Here is a 16,124-nt window from a genome sequence, read left to right as displayed (position 1 = left end):
GCCGTCCCGTCCCCGCCCCGCCCGCGGAGAGGCCGCGGTGCCCGAGGGCCGCCGGGCCGGGCCGCCCCCGCGGGGCGGCGCGGGGAGATGATGCCGGGAGATGATGTCAGCGGCGGGCGGGCGCTCAGCCATGGTGTGAGGGCAGGGACTGAGCCGGCCCGGCCCGGCCCGGCTCGGCGGCGGCAGCAGCAGCACCATGTCGGGCCCGAGCGCCGTGTCGGACCCGCAGCACCCGGCGCGGCTGCTGCGGGCGCTCAGCTCGTTCCGGGAAGAGACGCGGTTCTGCGACGCGCACCTGGTGCTGGAGGGCGAGGAGATCCCGGTGCAGAAGAACATCCTGGCGGCCGCCAGCCCCTACATCAGGTACGGCCGGGCCCGCAGCCCCCGGCCGGCCGCTCGGAGGGGCCGCGCTTCGGGGAGGGGGGCCGGGGTTATGTAAGGAGCGGGATCCGCGGCGTGTGAGAATGAAGGAATCGGGGAAGGCCGGCGGGGCGGGTCTGCGGACCCCGGGTGCGCCTCGGACCGGAGTTGGCCCGAGCGCCCAGGGAGGGTGTGGAATCTCCCGCTCCGGACATTCAAAGCCAAACTGGACGCGTTCCTGTGTCACCTGCTCCAGGTGACCCTGCCTTGGCAGAAGGGCTGGACTGGATGATCTCCAGAGGTCCCTTCCAACCCCAGCTATTCTGTGATTCTGTGGGAGCAGCGGCTGGGCCACCTCCTTCCCTCCTTCCCGGCTTCCCTCCTTCCCGGCTTCCCTGCTTCCCTGCCTCCGGCCGGTGCCGCCGGGCCCCTCCGCAGGACCCGTCGTGTTCTCCGCATCACACCGCTGCTTTTCCCAGCTCCGAGAGCCTGTGTCACCCACCATGGGAAAAATCCCCCCAACTTTATTGCCGCCAAGGGCCTGGTGTAAACAAGTAACCCCTAAAGAATGAACTGTGAGGATAGTGAGGGAGGTGTCCGGCCGAGGGGCAGCGTCCCAGGGGCATTGTGAGGTGCTGGGCTTTGTGTGTCCCTCGGCCGCACCGAGTCAGCACTTCAGCATCATTTTTTTCTTCCTTAGTGTCTTTTAGCAAGACAGGGCTCCAGGTGGTGGTCATGGGTTCTGAAGTACATCGGCTTCTAAATTAAAAATAAAAATACAGGTTTGTCTCCCCATTGCTTGTGCCACCACAACATCTAAGAACATCACTTGGAAATTGCCAGAGGGACAAAGGCTGACCGTGCCAGGATCACTGGCAGCTCTTGGCAGGGGTGTCACCAGCATGTGCAGTCAGAACTGTGCCACTTGACAGCGAGTGCTGGGGAGGATGAGCTGCATTAGCACAGTCATGGTTTCTGACTGGCAAACAGCTGCTCCTGAGCTGTGTGTGCAGGGAAACCCAGGTCGTGGAAAGTCCTGCTGACACCAGTTTGAACCCCATCACACTCAGTGCTGACAAGTCCAGTGCCATCAGGTGAAAAGAATATACCCTCCACGAGATGTTATGGTACCTATCTGCATGTCAGAGTGGGTAAACAAAATGTACGAGTGGTTAATTTCAAAGGGTTTTTAAGTCCACTCATTTGCAGGTAATAAAGACATTTGTTTTGTCTTCATGTGTAAAGTAGGAGCAGACCTTTAGCACCATTTAAACACAAGATTATCATAAATCTGTGGGAGACTTTTGTACTGTTTGTACATTTCTTCCAGCTGCTGCTTCCTGTGAAGTTGTCATAAAATTTGCATTTTTGTGGTAGGTGAGGATGGGGATTCTTTATGCTACAGTCCAAAAAAAACATAACCTTCTGCAGTGTCATATCATCTGCTTTTAGGCAAAATGGTGTTTTGGGTGACCATTGCAGTACAACTTCAGCATTCTCAAGTACAAAAATAAGCTAAAAATAAATAGAATATGAGGCTGTGAATAACTTTTAAATGGCAATGTTCGTGCACAGACTTAAAGAAACAGTTCTCTGCACTGATTGAGCTAGCAGAGCTGAGGTATAAAATGAAATAAAGTACACAGAGAAGGAAGATCACCAAGAACTGGCAAAAAAGACATGGTGGAGCCTATGTACTACTAATAATTTTTTTGTCACTGCTTGTCTTGAGAAGCAGGTTTGGAAGACTGTGGTCAAAGAAATCAAAGATGTGAAATAGAAATGGGCCATTGATTCATACTCTTCAAAATGCCTGAATGCTTTTTAGGTCATTTGCCATCATATTTTAGATGACCATATGCCTGACATTAAGTTTCAGAAGAGTTGCTGTAGGTGGTGAGAGGTCATGTCCTTGGAAAAACTGCTGTTCTACTGTTACAGCAGGGTGAGTTTACAGGAAATGTCAATTTTTTACTGTGAAAAAAATGCTTAAATAAAAGGTACTGTAAATTATCCAATGGAGAAGTGCCTTTTCACAGAATTTCATCTTTGTGTATTGCATTTTGTTAATCTCTGAAAAATGTGCTGGGGAAAGATGGGTTAAGTGTGTGTGAGGAATGAGAGCTCCAGACACAACTACATTAGCAACAAAACTTGTAGTCATTAGAGTTGTGGTTTTTTTTAAACTCAAAATTGTTCAGGTTCAAATCTCATGAAGGAACTCATTAACTATGTGTGAAAGTAGGTTACATGCATTAATATATAAATATGATTAAGTGGGGGGTTGTTGTTTTGTTTTTTTTTTTTTTAAAGCTTACTCATGTCTCCTCCTCAGGCTTTCAAGATGTAAAAGAACCAAAGACATATACCTAGTTCTTGTATGGTACATTAGGAAACACATTTTTGTTACCTACCTTTGCAGAGCCTAGTTTTTACTTGCTGCCTGTCTCTCTTCTTTTTATCACTCTAGGATCTCTCTCTTAGGTCAGCTGGTCTTCACGTTGGGTAGAATTGGTGAGGTAGGTTGCCAATGTTGGAGCATTGTGTTTCCAGGCAAGGGTAATGTTTCAGTGGCTCTTTTTGGAGATGAAATTAATCTCCACCTTGTACCTAGTCTGTGCAAGTCCCATTTATTTTGAGTGTTGGTTTTTCAAAGAAAATCAGTTTAGGCCTCTATATAAACAGTTATTGCAGGAGACACAAGAATTTCCTCCCCCTGTATTTTAAGGGTAGCTGATTCCAAAGCTCTGATGCCACAGGCTGTTGGAGTCTCCAAATGCCAATTGATTCAGGTTGCTCTCATTTGAAAAATTCCAATATAAAGCTCAGAAAAATCCATTAAGTAATTTCAGAGGTAAAACTTGGAATAAAAATAAACTTATGTGAAACTTGAAGTGAGGCAATGGAAGTATGAGTTGATGTGGTATTTTCAGTGTCTGGCTGTGTCATTATGTGCTGTGGCTGTGGGCAAGTTGGTGGGCGAGTTCAGAAAGTGTAGGGTTTGCATGAATGCCTAGTTTAGGGTGTGAGTAGGAAAATAAGTAGGCATGGACTTTGTGAGGGGGTGGTTGGGTGTGAGCAGAGTCTGTGTGTGCTGAAGGATTTGTGCAGCCACAGAGAGAGGAGCGTTACCTGTTTTTTAGTTTTGCATGGAAGCTGTTTGGCTGACTGGGTATGAGTAGGACACTTGTAAATTATAGTGATGTGTTTTCCCACTAGTTATTTGGCAACTGGATTATCCATGCAGCTCAAAGATAGCAGCTTCAGTGGGGAGAGGACAAAAGACATGAAGGGGCACAGAAACACATGGAAGTGATACTGGTGTCATGGGTCTCACCTGCCTGTCTGATCCATGGCGTGGCTTCTGCAAGTACAGAAAAATAATAAAGGCCTGTTTCATTTTCAAATTTTCAGTCTGTGGGACCAGTAAGACTTAATTTTTGTGGTAGTTTGGTTCCTGAGGTCTTGCCTCAACTGCTTAATGCCAAGTGGTTTGTAGCTCTCAGAGTAGTGAGGTCTGAGGTGGTTGTGTGAATTCCTACAGAATTCCCTTATATGTACAGGTTTATCTAATCCCTCTGTGTGCCCCTGGAGCAAATCCTGCCATTTACAAAGCACAGAAGTCTCCCTGCATATCTCTAACATCTTGTGGTATGTTCCTGAGCCTGAGAAAAGGAGGGTTCCTCAGGAAGAAAACGCCACAGGACAAAGTGTGGTTTGGCTCAAGGTGATATTACTGTGCCTCCCAGAGCAGTTACATTCGAGCCAGGTTAGCTCTTGGTTTTCTCTTCTGTAACAAATCAGCCAGAAACCTGCACTTTTTTTTGTAGCACTCTTCATCCTGGCAATTGCCTTAATGTAGATCCATTGCCCTGGTTTAATTTATTTAGTTTGAGAGCCTGGTGTAAATTACGGTGGTGTAAGAGGGCTTTTACCAGAACAGACCATGCTTGCACTGGTAAGTTTGGCCTGAGTTGTGGCATAGATCCGCCAACCTTTTATAGGATAGACTGGGTCCAAGCATTCCTGGTATCCTCAGCAGTAGCAGCAGATGTTCCCATCCGAACAGATCTGTCACTGTCTGGCATGAGTCGTTCCTGGCCAGCTGAAACTTGCAACTCTTTATATTTTGCTCACTTACTGCCTGCTTGCCTGGATCACAGGGAGCTTGTGGGAGCTACCTGAACAAAGAGGATATTTAAGCCCATATTCTTAGACAAATTTAATGTTGTTATGCAGGGATTGTGCTGCTGCATTGCAAATTGAATTAAGACATTTTTGTTACCTCAGCAAGTTTTGTCTTTGGTTTTCACGCATCTGCTTGAGCAGCTTACAGATGGCTGTATGTGTTCTATACTGTTCCCCAAGGCTTTTCAAGCTCAGTAATGGACCAGTAATCTTATTTAAATCTTTTCTCAGATAAGCATAATATAACTAAACAAAAATGCAAATGTAAGATTAGGTTCACTTTATTTTTATGTGCTTATAAGTAGCTGTCCTGCTTGTAAATGGTCAGAAATAACCTGACAGCATTTGCATCTTCTCACCTGTCCTGTTCAACCTTTTGACATCCCTAAAACACTGCAGACCTTGTAAGACCCTGCACAGCCGCAGCCAATGCTGAAATGGATTTCCATGGAAATGTGGCAGGACATGCCCCCCACCACTGAACTCCTGCCCTTTCCTCTGTGTGCTGGCACTTGGAGCATTTGCAGTTGTCGCAAGAGGAGCCTGCTGGGACACTGTCCCTGTGTGAGCGTGGCTGGGAGCACCCGTGAGTGCTGGTGTGGGAGGTGGGATGGAATGTCCCTGGAGGTGCACCCTGGAGGTGCGACTGGGCACTTCTTGTTACACCTGTTGGACAATGAATGTTGTAGAGCAAGGCCAAGTAGGAGCCAACACATGCCAGTAGCTTCTGCTGCTTATTTCCTGGTACCTATTTGGTTTTTTACATTTATGGAGATTTTTTGTAGTGTTTTAAAACTTTTCTTCGATTTGGGATGAGGACTGAAGTCAGGAACACAAATGGCAGCTGGAGCTGGGAGCTGTTTGGTTGTCAGGAACCTGTGCTCCCAAGCTCTGGTTTACCCAAATCATGCTGTGCTTGTGCCAGGGCTTGTTCCCTCTTCACTGGGTGTGCAGGGTAGTGTTGTGGTAACTGCTTTGTCAAGGAAGGCTCTGAAGCCATTGTTGTCTCCAAGGTTTCTTTTTAGAAGTTTGTTTCTGGCAGTCTCCTGGGAGCTTTGGAGGCTGCCCTGGCAGTAGGAAGTCAGGAACAGATCAGGCCAGAATTTGCTTCCAGACTTTATAAGCTGTTTTTTAAATTAAGCATAGTTTTGTTTTCGTTTGGATTTTTTAAAAATTAAATTGAAATACTACCTATTATGTTTTAGTGGTAGCTGAGTTGTAAAGTCTCTGTAACTTTGAAAGGCAATAAATCAAAATAGTTGCCTTGGCCAGAAACTCTCTGCTTGGCAAAACTCAGAAGTGCCATGTTATGTTTGGATAAGCAGGTGAGGGGCAACAGTGATATAGGTATGTTAAAAGTTTATGGTTTAAAAAGGGATTTAGAAGTCACTATACCAGGCTTGAATGAGGAGTTGTTAATTATATTCCTGCTCCAACAAGCCCCTAGAGATTGCCTGAAGGGAAGAAGCCATAAGGCTCTTACCCAGCCCAAAATAGTAAAAAAAATACAGTTGCGCTGCTGCTACACGTCAGGCAAAGGGAGAACTGGGAATCAGAGCATCTTGTTTACCCAGGAGAACTAGAGATGAAATTTCTTGTCCTTTCTTTGTATCTGGAGACGCGCAGCTCATCTGTGTGCCTGACGTAAGAGGCGAGTTGGGATGGAAGGTGTGGCAGGATGGGGCTGCTTGGGATGTCTGGGTAATTTATACCCTGTAGGTTGCCTTTACACTTGTGTTAATTGCCTTGTTTGGCAAAACTTTTATTATTAAAAGAACATTTTTTATTAATTTGTTTTTTCTTTTTTGTTTGATTTAGAATGTGTTTTGTGGCTGGAACAGGGCTGCTCTGAAGTTGCTGATGTGTCTGGAGCTGATGAGGCTGAAATTCTTTATTTGTGTTTTGGTTTTTTTGGTGATTTTTTTTTTTAATTCTTTGAACCTGTTTTGTTTGTGTTGGCCTTGGCTGCAGTTACTAAAGGTACTTCTCTCTGGTGTGGACTGACAAATATGAACGGTAACTAATGGTTTGAAAGGATTTGTTTCTTCACTCTCTGTTCAGACTCTTATTCTGAATATTGTACAGAGATTTCTCTCTGTTCTGGTGCTGAGTACCAGTGTAGTGCTACCTATGTACAGGGGAGTCTCCACTAGTGTCTTTACCTCTGATATTTTATCTTTGCTGTGGCTTAATGTATCCAAAAAACCAAAACAAATCACTGCTTGTGCACAGCTCTGAAATCCCTTGACCCTGTCAAGGAAGTATGTCCTTAATACCATGTGGTTAGTGGCTGGTTTATGTCCTCAGGCATGTTGGTCTACATCCCCTGGATGATGTGGGCTGCCTGGTGCAGCTCTTGTTTATGGACATGGTGAATGCTCTGTGTTGGAGACTCCTGTGCTGATGAAATCCATGCTCCTGGTTCCTTTTTCCTCTTGGCTGTGTCATTGCTTTCTGTGAAAGTCTTGCAGATCTGTGTTTTCCAGCTCTGGGCATATCCAGAATTCCGGTGCTTCCCTCAGCTGGATTCCAAACATCTTCCAGCTGTTCCACAACACTACTCACAAACTTATAATTTTGTCCATTTGACTTCATACGTACCAGCAATTACGAAAATCTTTATTTGACTCTGTTGCTTTTTTCTCCCATGTGCTGTAAGGATAAGTGAGGTATAAAAACCTGGTTAATCCAAGTTTTCCCAGCAGATCTATAGGTGTTTTTTAAATAATAATATTAGTGAGTTACAGGAATATTTGGGTTATTAGACACATGCTACACAGCATTGCATTTCTTAAATATATTTAACAGCAAATTTAGCAGCACAGATATGGCACTGTACTTGTTTCTTCTAAAAAAGCATTTTTAAACAAGTTTAAAAGCAGAGTTAATTTGAAGGAAGACATATGTGGAAGGTTGAAATGGAGTTGATGGATGAGTTCCTAAGCCAATGGCACTAGAACCATGATAACATGTTTCAAGTAAGACACTCTTCATTTCTTGGCTATAACTCTATTTCAAAAGTATCTTCTCTTGTTTTTCTGAGAAAGTCCTAGTTCCAAACTGCTACCTAAAAACTGTAACACTGCTGGGAATCATCAGTTCAGTGAGAGGACTTGAGTGTCAAGTGAAGCAGAAAAAGAAGCCAACCACCTGTACCACCTTTCCAAATCCAGTGGCAGGTGTTTCTGTCACAGGAAGGTCCATGACAGATGAACAGGCAACTGCTGAACCAGGTCCACTCCACCACATCACAGATGAGCCTGAGCTGTGCTTCATGCCATGCACGAGGTGCACAAACCACAGGTGCCCAGCAGCTTGTCTGCATTGCTTGTGTTCAACTTGTTTGCAAGCTCAGCTGGTGCAGTTGATTGGTTGTTTTCCATGCTGGCTAAAGAAACCCAAAGTGAAATGAAACGTCAGGTCCTTGGTGCTGCTGAGAACTCCCAGGGTCCGTCCTTGGGCACAGTTTGTTGAGTGTGTGTTCTGTCTACTTAGGGCTAACACACATGTTTAGGCAAGACACTCTGGCTGAGGGTAGATTTCCAATTTAGATTACAATCTGGCTCTGGATGAGCTCAGTGTAATCAGGGTAATTTCAGATTTTCATGGTAAACAAGCTCTTTATTGAGCAAAGCCCATGAGCCCTGTACATGTTACCTGTGCTGATGCTGCTGAAGGAATTGTCTTGTTCCCTTTCTTATGGAAGGGGGGGAGGCCACATTTTTGCCTGACTTAAACTTTTCAATAGTTGAAAAAAGTTATATGTCATAGTTTTTGTTTGTCTTAAAGCAAGCAAAGCAACTTCTGCAAGTTTTTGTGCTGACCTGTTAGATGGACTTCTTTGCCTTGAGATCTGAAGTTGGAGTTACAGATAATCTTAAGGAGAGAGACACAAGGAGACAAGGAGAGGCATAGCCAAAATCCTCTGAGAGCTGGCACCCTTTGCAGGGTGTGGTGAAGACTGGCTTTTATGTGTGGTGCTAAAGGCCAGGGTGCGACCTCAAAGGAAACCTTCTGATTTGGTTGTAAAATATCTTTTTGGAGGATGGCAGTGGGTGGAGTGAACTGCTGCATCATGTTTTTATGTCTGACCTGTTTAATAATGTGATTATTAAGGGGTTTTTTTGCACGTAGAAAGACCAGCCTTTATGGGAGAAAATGTTGCAGGGATAAAGGCAGACAAATGAAAAACTTCACCATTAAAATGGTCAGTCCTAAGTAGGACTTAATTAGATTTACCATGGAAAGCTTGGAAAGCACTCAAACCTACATGAGGAAGCTCAGACCAGGAGACTAAATTGACCTTATGTTTGCATCAAAAGCAGATTTTTTGTTTTCTCCTTAGTGGTGTAAATTCTCCAAGTACTCACTTGCCATTTTTGGGACTGAGTCATCCTTGTGAGCGTGTTTTAGGTTTGGTGCATGTCTTTGCTGGAAACATTTGTTGGAGGTCCAACTTCATTTTAAAATGCTGATGCTCTCTGGAGAAGGCCAAAACACTGGTGCAGGTAAAGGATAAATCATCAAACCCCAATTTTATTGCCCTTTGGTTTGGCAGGATGACTTTGCTACTTGAGTATTAAAGTTTGCTAGTGTGGCAATACTGGCAAAGCATGTGTAGACCAGCCCTTATGGTTAATCTGGAGCAAAATCATTAATTTGGGAAGACAGCTCCTTTCCAAAAGACAAGTGTCTCCCTCTTGTCTCCTGCAGTCTGGTTCCTGACACCCTGCAGTGTAAGTAGGTCAGCGAACTGCGTTTGCACCGCGGTGACGTGAGAGCAGGTAAAAATTGTGTGTTGCAAAGCATCAAACCCAAAGCATCTGTCTCTTGTTTCCCAGATTTTTTGATGGCTGTTCACTGTAAATATCAACAACCTGTTTGTGGTGAATGTGGTCTGGAGCATTCTTGTAGGCACAGTCTTTGCAGACAGGTGTTTTCTTTACTTGTTTGGGTACCAATACACCAGCACTCTAAGGATTAAAGCTTTCCAAGAGTTGTGCTCTTGTTCTCTTTATAACTTATGTGACCGCTGTAAAAACACATCAGTTCTCTTTTCTTAATATTTTACAGATAAGGCAGAGACCTCAAAGATGAAAATATTCCCACAAAATTTTGTCTGACTCAGGAAAGCAAGTGGTGTTGGTGGTGGTTCAAGTTCTTCATTTGAATTTTCATTTTGTTGTTTTGTCTAGTTGAGTTTTTAAAAGTGGTTATTCCCCTCCTGTAAACTTTAAACTGTAAAATGTAAGAAAACCAAGTTTTTGACACATGGATTTTTTTTTTCAATCTGCTTCTTATAAATTGTAACTGTCCCACAACAGTGCTTTCATGGGGATTGACTGTAAGGTTGGAAGTAGGGTGGTGTTTTGATTTGTTTTGCTCTTTTAAAATGACAGTATTTGGAAGATCCGTCTTAATTTTAACAAAAACTGTGGACAGTCTTAATTTATCTGTTGGTTTTCTTTTTGCTTGTGGGTTTTTTTTAATTATTTGAATCTGTTTTATGTCATTAGATGTAGATTGTCATTCCTAGCAGTATCAATATCAGTTCTTGAGCCCCTGTTCTCATTTTGAGGATTCACCTTGCTTACACTGCTTGCATATACAGACGAGGTACTGGAATTTTTATCCTCATTCTGCCTTATGAAGAGCATTTGAGATGACTCATTAGGATTGTATTCCTTAAGTGATGTGGAACAGCAGATTCTAAATTTGTCACACAGACAACATCAAAACACAACATCAACCCATTTGCTCTTATGCCACTGGTTCAAGGTGTTGTGTGTGCCAGCAGTTTTCCTAACGAGGCACAAGATGTTGGGGTGGATGTTGAGAATTTATAGAACAGTTTATATTACTGGAAGCCATTTCAACTTACAATGGTGATCTTAATTAAAAAATGGAAAATATTGTTTTAAAACATGTATGGAGTCAAGTTGCTCAAAATTAAATTACGTGAGAAAACAGGATGAAGAAGTTGCCTTGTTTTGTTTCTTCCAGCTCTGTCTCAGCTGTGCTCTGCTCCCAGCTCATGGGGGTTTTGGTTGGCTGGGAGGGTTATTTCCTTCTAGATCTTGACATTCTGGTCTTCCATCTGAATTAAGGAAGACTGAGGCAGTCTTTTCTGCTGTGGTTTGGCAACTTGGAGTGCTTTTAAAGTAATTAGAAATGTTGTCCACAGTAGGAAGCTGTCACATGCCTGTTTTAGAAGCAGCTGTGCTGCAGCTGGCACATCTCTGCACCTTGGGTTGCTGGTTGCTGCTTCCAGCTCTCAGCCACACAAATCACAGGCTGAGTAAATCACCCTGAGGAGGAGTGTGGCAGAAAGAAGGCATCCTCCTTCTACGATGCTGACAGATTGGAAAGCCTCTGCTTAAGCATAGCTGATAACTTATTTTCTAAAGTGAAGTTTGATAGAGGGCAAGGGTTAAGTATTTCTCCATGTGATGCCCATTGTCTTTCTGAACTGGGAACAAACGTGTTTGGAAACTTTCTCATTCTGTCTCTGTGTGTTATGACAGGGATGCCCAGGCCTCAGTTTGCTGGCGAGGTGTGGGTGCAGGTCACAGCTGGTACTGGGTGATGCAAGAGGAGACGTGGCTCAATGCCCTCTGCTTGCACACCTCGCACTTTTCTCTCCTCCTTCAGCTTTCGTTCCATTTGGACTCACAATTTTTTTTTCTTAAACTTTTGCAGCCCCAAATCTAGTTATAAGATGTCCTTGCATCGTATTTTTCCTCCTCTCCTCCCAACAGCCAGTAGCTGTCCTGCACTTTTGGCGTAACAAGGAGTGCCTACAGCTGCCTTTGGGAATGGCTCTCTTGGCATAGCTCAGAAGTACTTGTACTGAAATAAATAACCTTGTATTTTATTAACCAGCAAATTAAAATCATGTGACAGATGGATCACTATTGCTTCCCATGACAGATGATGAGAAAAAAACTTAATCTGAACTGAGAAGCATTTGCATAAGGTGAATGTTTGCCTACATACAAGTGTCTGTAACTTTGAAATCATTTGATTTGTTCTCAAGGTTATTTTTCTGCTTTGACTTTGTGTTTCAGCCTTGCATCAGGGGCTAGGTAATTTCTTTTCAGATTACCAACTGTTGATGCTTGAAAAAGTACACAGTAATTAGAACATGTAGCCTGATAAGACCCAAAAACTCTGAACAACACTTTCTTGTTACCAAGAGGCGTCAATGTAAAGTCCATGCAATAAGGTGATTTAGCTTGGGTGTGTACAGGTGATGCTAAGATGAAAGTTAGTGATAAATGGCACAAGTCCTTTCCCTAATCTCCCCATTAGTGCTGGCATCAACATGCTTATTATCTGCCTTGGACCTGTTTTAAGCCCCACAATGTGTTGGACTCCCCAGGTTCTGTGTAGATACTGCTGTGTATTTGATCATAACAGCTACTCCAGGGATCACGCAACTGACTGTCTTTTCTGCTGAAGGAAGCCAGACACTGTGATCCTTGATACATTTTATGTTAAGTTAAAAGAAAACACAGTTTCATCCCAGAAAACAGGAAGCACCTTTTGTTACAAACCAAGAAACCCGGAAATCGAGCGTACATGGAGATAGTTTTGGATACATTTGGAAATGCGTGTAAAGAAACCTTTGCTCTGTTAGAATTGAAAAGGCACGTTGCCCTGTGTGTGTATGCTCTGTGGCTCGTTTGGAGCTTGTAGACATGAAAAATGCACGTTGCACATGGGCAAGGATGGCTGGAGTTGAGGTACACATTGTACATTCTGCTGGAAATGTACGTTTGGGTTAGGAGTTTTCAGCTGTCAAGCTGTAAATCAGTGCCTGCTATTGCAGCATGCGCCTTAATGGGAGTCACATAATTTTCCTAATCTACTTCCAAGTGTTAGGAAATAAACAATTTCCTAATCCATGCCACACTGTTGTTGTTATTTGTATTGTAACTCGTGCCAGGTGCTGTACAGACAGGGTGAAGCAGCTGCAGCCCTGGTGCAGTGGTACATGGGCACCTGAGCACTGCTGTGTCTGGGTGTTCTGCAGAGTAGAAAAGGGATGTGAAGACAGGACCACAAGTATGATGAACTAAAGGACTAAAATTACTGCCCTTATTCACACTTAAAAATAGCTCCTTACAGGCTAAGGTCTTATTTGATGTGAGTTACAGCTTATTTTGTGAGAAACTAATTTATTCCGATATGAGTAAGTGAGGCAGAATCTGCCCTTAGCTAAGACCTATTTATGTATTTGCTTAGCATGAGTGTGGATAGCAGGAAGCTGTGACAGACTGGACACTTTCAGCTTAGCAAAGCCACAGCTTTTCACATTAAGAAACTGATTCTATCTGAGGATATATTCAAATGAATGTTAAAAAGTTTTAAAAGCTTTTATTTTAGTGCGCTGTGGTACAGATGTAGGTCACTATATATACAGAGAGGTAGTGAAATAAACTTTCTTGTCTTTATGTAATGTATTCTTCATTGACCAAAATGTGGGAAAATATGTTCAAAATTATGTTTTATTAGCTCTCATGACCATTTGCACCAGACTGATGGGTGCTGCTCCCTTTTGAACACTTGAAGTTGTGTTCAACTTGAGCACCACAGTTGCTCCTGGAGGAAGTGTTGGCACTGACAGCTGGTGGAAAGCAAAGTGTCTGCTGTGCTATTACTTCCTCACCTTTTCCCCTAGCCCCCATCATTCTATTCACAGGCACATCACTGTGCTCCTGGTATGTTTAAAGAAATTGCTCATAAGTGAAGTGTCCACTGATGTAGATGAGAATTTAAAGCTCGTCTGAGCAGCACATGGGGCTGTTTCCTGGAACTGTAAGTGCATGGCTTGGTTACAGCCAGGCATAGCACTAGGCTGATAATGTCATAAGCTACACAAAATGGTAATGCAATTCCAATGTTTGTGCTGCCAGTGAATATTCTGATCTGCTTAACTCTAATTATTTCTTTCTTGGTAAAAAAAATTTTGGTTTTGTTTTGCTTTGGGTTTTTTTCCACCTTCATCAAAGCAAATTCTTGTGTTTCATCTGTCAGCAGAGCTGCTGTTCTGTTGGAAGGACTGAGTGAAGTTTTTGAATGCTTGTGATGAATGAGCTGGGATAAAAAATACTTTGGCTCTTTGATAGCCGGGGTAGTTTGCAAGGCTGACATATTTGTTCAGTTTGGAAATGTGATGAGCAGTACCAGAGACCATACCTACTAATTCAAGAGACAATTTTCCCATCACATTGGAAGGTTTTAACATCTCTGTTGTAGCTCAAGTGAGCTACATAGCTCACTTAGCTAGTGTTTATTTCTTCAGAAACAGAGCGAGCAATGCCCAGATTTTGAACTTTGATCACTTTATTTTCTCTTCTCTTAGAACAAAATTGAATTACAATCCTCCAAAGGACGATGGCTCAACGTACAAGATTGAACTCGAAGGAATATCTGTTGATATCATGAAAGAGATACTAGATTACATCTTCAGTGGGCAGGTATGGTATTAAAAAAACCATAAACCTCGACTGGACTATTTGGCAAAATAACTTGGGTTTTAACAATGCTATCCTGAAAGGTGTTTAAAGCTTTGTGATAAAACTTCTGCAGAGTGGGGCTGTGAATGTGAAAGAGAGGCAGTAGGCTCTGCAGGAATTGTCTCTGCTCTTCTTGCACAGCAGGGGAGGACTTCAAAATTTAGAGTTAATGTCAAATACTTGTATTAAAATTGGTGGCTGCCTTCAGTAACCTGCTTTAAAACAGGCAGTGTTTGTCAGCTGTGACAGAGGACTGGTTTGGTAGCCACGGAGATGGAGACCCCATCACTGAGTGTTACAGTACACCAGGCACTCTCCCTCCCTGCCCCTTGTGCCCACCTCTCTGGCCTCTTGTCAGATCTGCCTGCTAGGAGCCTTAGCAGGAATTAAAGTTGGTGTGTCCGGTTTATTTGGAACCAGATTGAGATTGCTGAACGAGTTTAACTTTCAGCAGAAAAAGAAAAGGCAGATATGGCTTGAAATTCGTTCCTGCATGTGTGTTTTAAAAAATTATTTATTTATTACAGGAAAACTCATTTTAGGTTCCTGGATGAGATGAGCAATTTTATGGTTGGTTACTTCAGGAGCAAAATTTCTGCTCCTCACCTTCTGTCAAGCAAATGCCTTTCCATCCCTGTGTTAATTAATAAATGGTTAGCAGTCATATCAGTTTCTCCTAATTTTTACATGGGCAGTAATAGTCCATTTTTCAGCCACTGAGAATGAGTGTAATGAGTGCGGGCATGTCATGGAACTAATGAGTGATAGTAGCTATAACTTCTAAATTAATTCTTGCAGATCAGGCTAAATGAAGAAACTATCCAAGATGTGGTACAGGCAGCTGATCTCCTGCTGCTTACAGACTTAAAAACTCTCTGCTGTGAGTTTTTAGAAGGTTGCATAGCTGCTGAGAACTGTATTGGTATTCGGGACTTTGCACTGCACTATTGTTTGCATCATGTTCACTACCTTGCCTCAGAGTATCTGGAAACTCACTTTCGAGATGTCAGCAGCACAGAGGAATTCTTGGAACTGACTCCTCAAAAACTGAAAGAAGTGCTGTCGATGGAAAAGCTCAATGTTGGAAACGAAAGATACGTCTTTGAAGCGGTGATAAGGTGGATTTCTCATGATTCAGAATCCAGAAAGGTCAGGACATCCGAATGTTTGTATTTTGAATGTGGTGCAGATCAGAGTGTTTATTCTAATCAGTGGGAACTTGAAATAGATCTGTTTCTTTCAGGACTAATCTTTCACTTACAGAATTCATTGAGTTTTGCCTGAAATGCAGACCATGGGATTGTGGTAAAAGGGTGAAAGCTGTGCTGATGATATATCTCATCTGCTGCCTTTATTATTTAATGGGCATTAAGAAAAAAAGCACCATTTTGACATTTGATGATACATTCTGGTTTATGTGGTGAGAAAGCAAGTAGCACGTTTATAGGGAAACTTGGAGGACTTGATGCATTCTCTTGCTAACACTGTGTTGTATAGTTCATTACTTGCCAGTACCAAAACTCTCAAGTGTTTGCTAAACACAGAAGCATCTGCATGTCTTCAGTGCTGAGGGTGATTTTGTGTCACTGCTGCCTCCCCCAGGTCCACATGAAGGATGTCATGTCGGCAGTGTGGGTGTCGGGCCTGGATGCGGCGTATCTGCGCGAGCAGATGATGAGCGAGCCGCTGGTCCGCGAGATCGTCAAGGAGTGCAACAACATCCCCCTGACACCCCCGCAGCAGGGAGAGGCCATGCTGGCCTCCTTCAAGCCCCGGGGCTACTCCGAGTGCATTGTGACTGTTGGGGGGGAAGAGCGAGTGTAAGTGCGCAGTGGCATCACTGGTCCCAGGGCCAGCACTCATGGCAGTCTGAAAACACAGTGTGGACAGAATACGTGCACCTATTGCTTATCACTCTGTCATTTGAGTTTGGTTTAGGTTGGTCAGACACACATAAAATACCTTTGGGAATGATTCAGCAAAAAACAGTTACTTTGTTTCTGACATACAACCATAATTAACTTAGAGTAGGGTTGTTTGTTCAGTAACTGGTCG

The 16,124-nt window shown here is 43.4% G+C and overlaps 1 protein-coding gene across 1 annotated transcript in view; it reads left to right on the top strand.

The window, feature by feature from the left end:
• Positions 1 to 131: 131 nt before the first annotated feature.
• Positions 132 to 16,124, top strand: part of GAN (gigaxonin) — a 41,298-nt gene continuing 25,305 nt past the window's right edge. The window contains exons 1-4 of the mRNA XM_032121384.1: positions 132 to 363; positions 13,916 to 14,030; positions 14,868 to 15,218; positions 15,672 to 15,889. Coding sequence (XP_031977275.1) covers positions 197 to 363; positions 13,916 to 14,030; positions 14,868 to 15,218; positions 15,672 to 15,889 — 851 coding nt within the window. The 5' untranslated portion in view covers positions 132 to 196. The remainder of the gene's footprint in view (positions 364 to 13,915; positions 14,031 to 14,867; positions 15,219 to 15,671; positions 15,890 to 16,124) is intronic.

The sequence above is a fragment of the Corvus moneduloides genome, chromosome 12 (genome assembly GCF_009650955.1).
Source record: "Corvus moneduloides isolate bCorMon1 chromosome 12, bCorMon1.pri, whole genome shotgun sequence".
NCBI classification, from domain to species: Eukaryota; Metazoa; Chordata; class Aves; order Passeriformes; family Corvidae; genus Corvus; species Corvus moneduloides.
The sequence above is the reverse complement of the archived record's forward strand: the minus strand, read 5'-3'. Positions and strand labels throughout refer to the sequence as shown.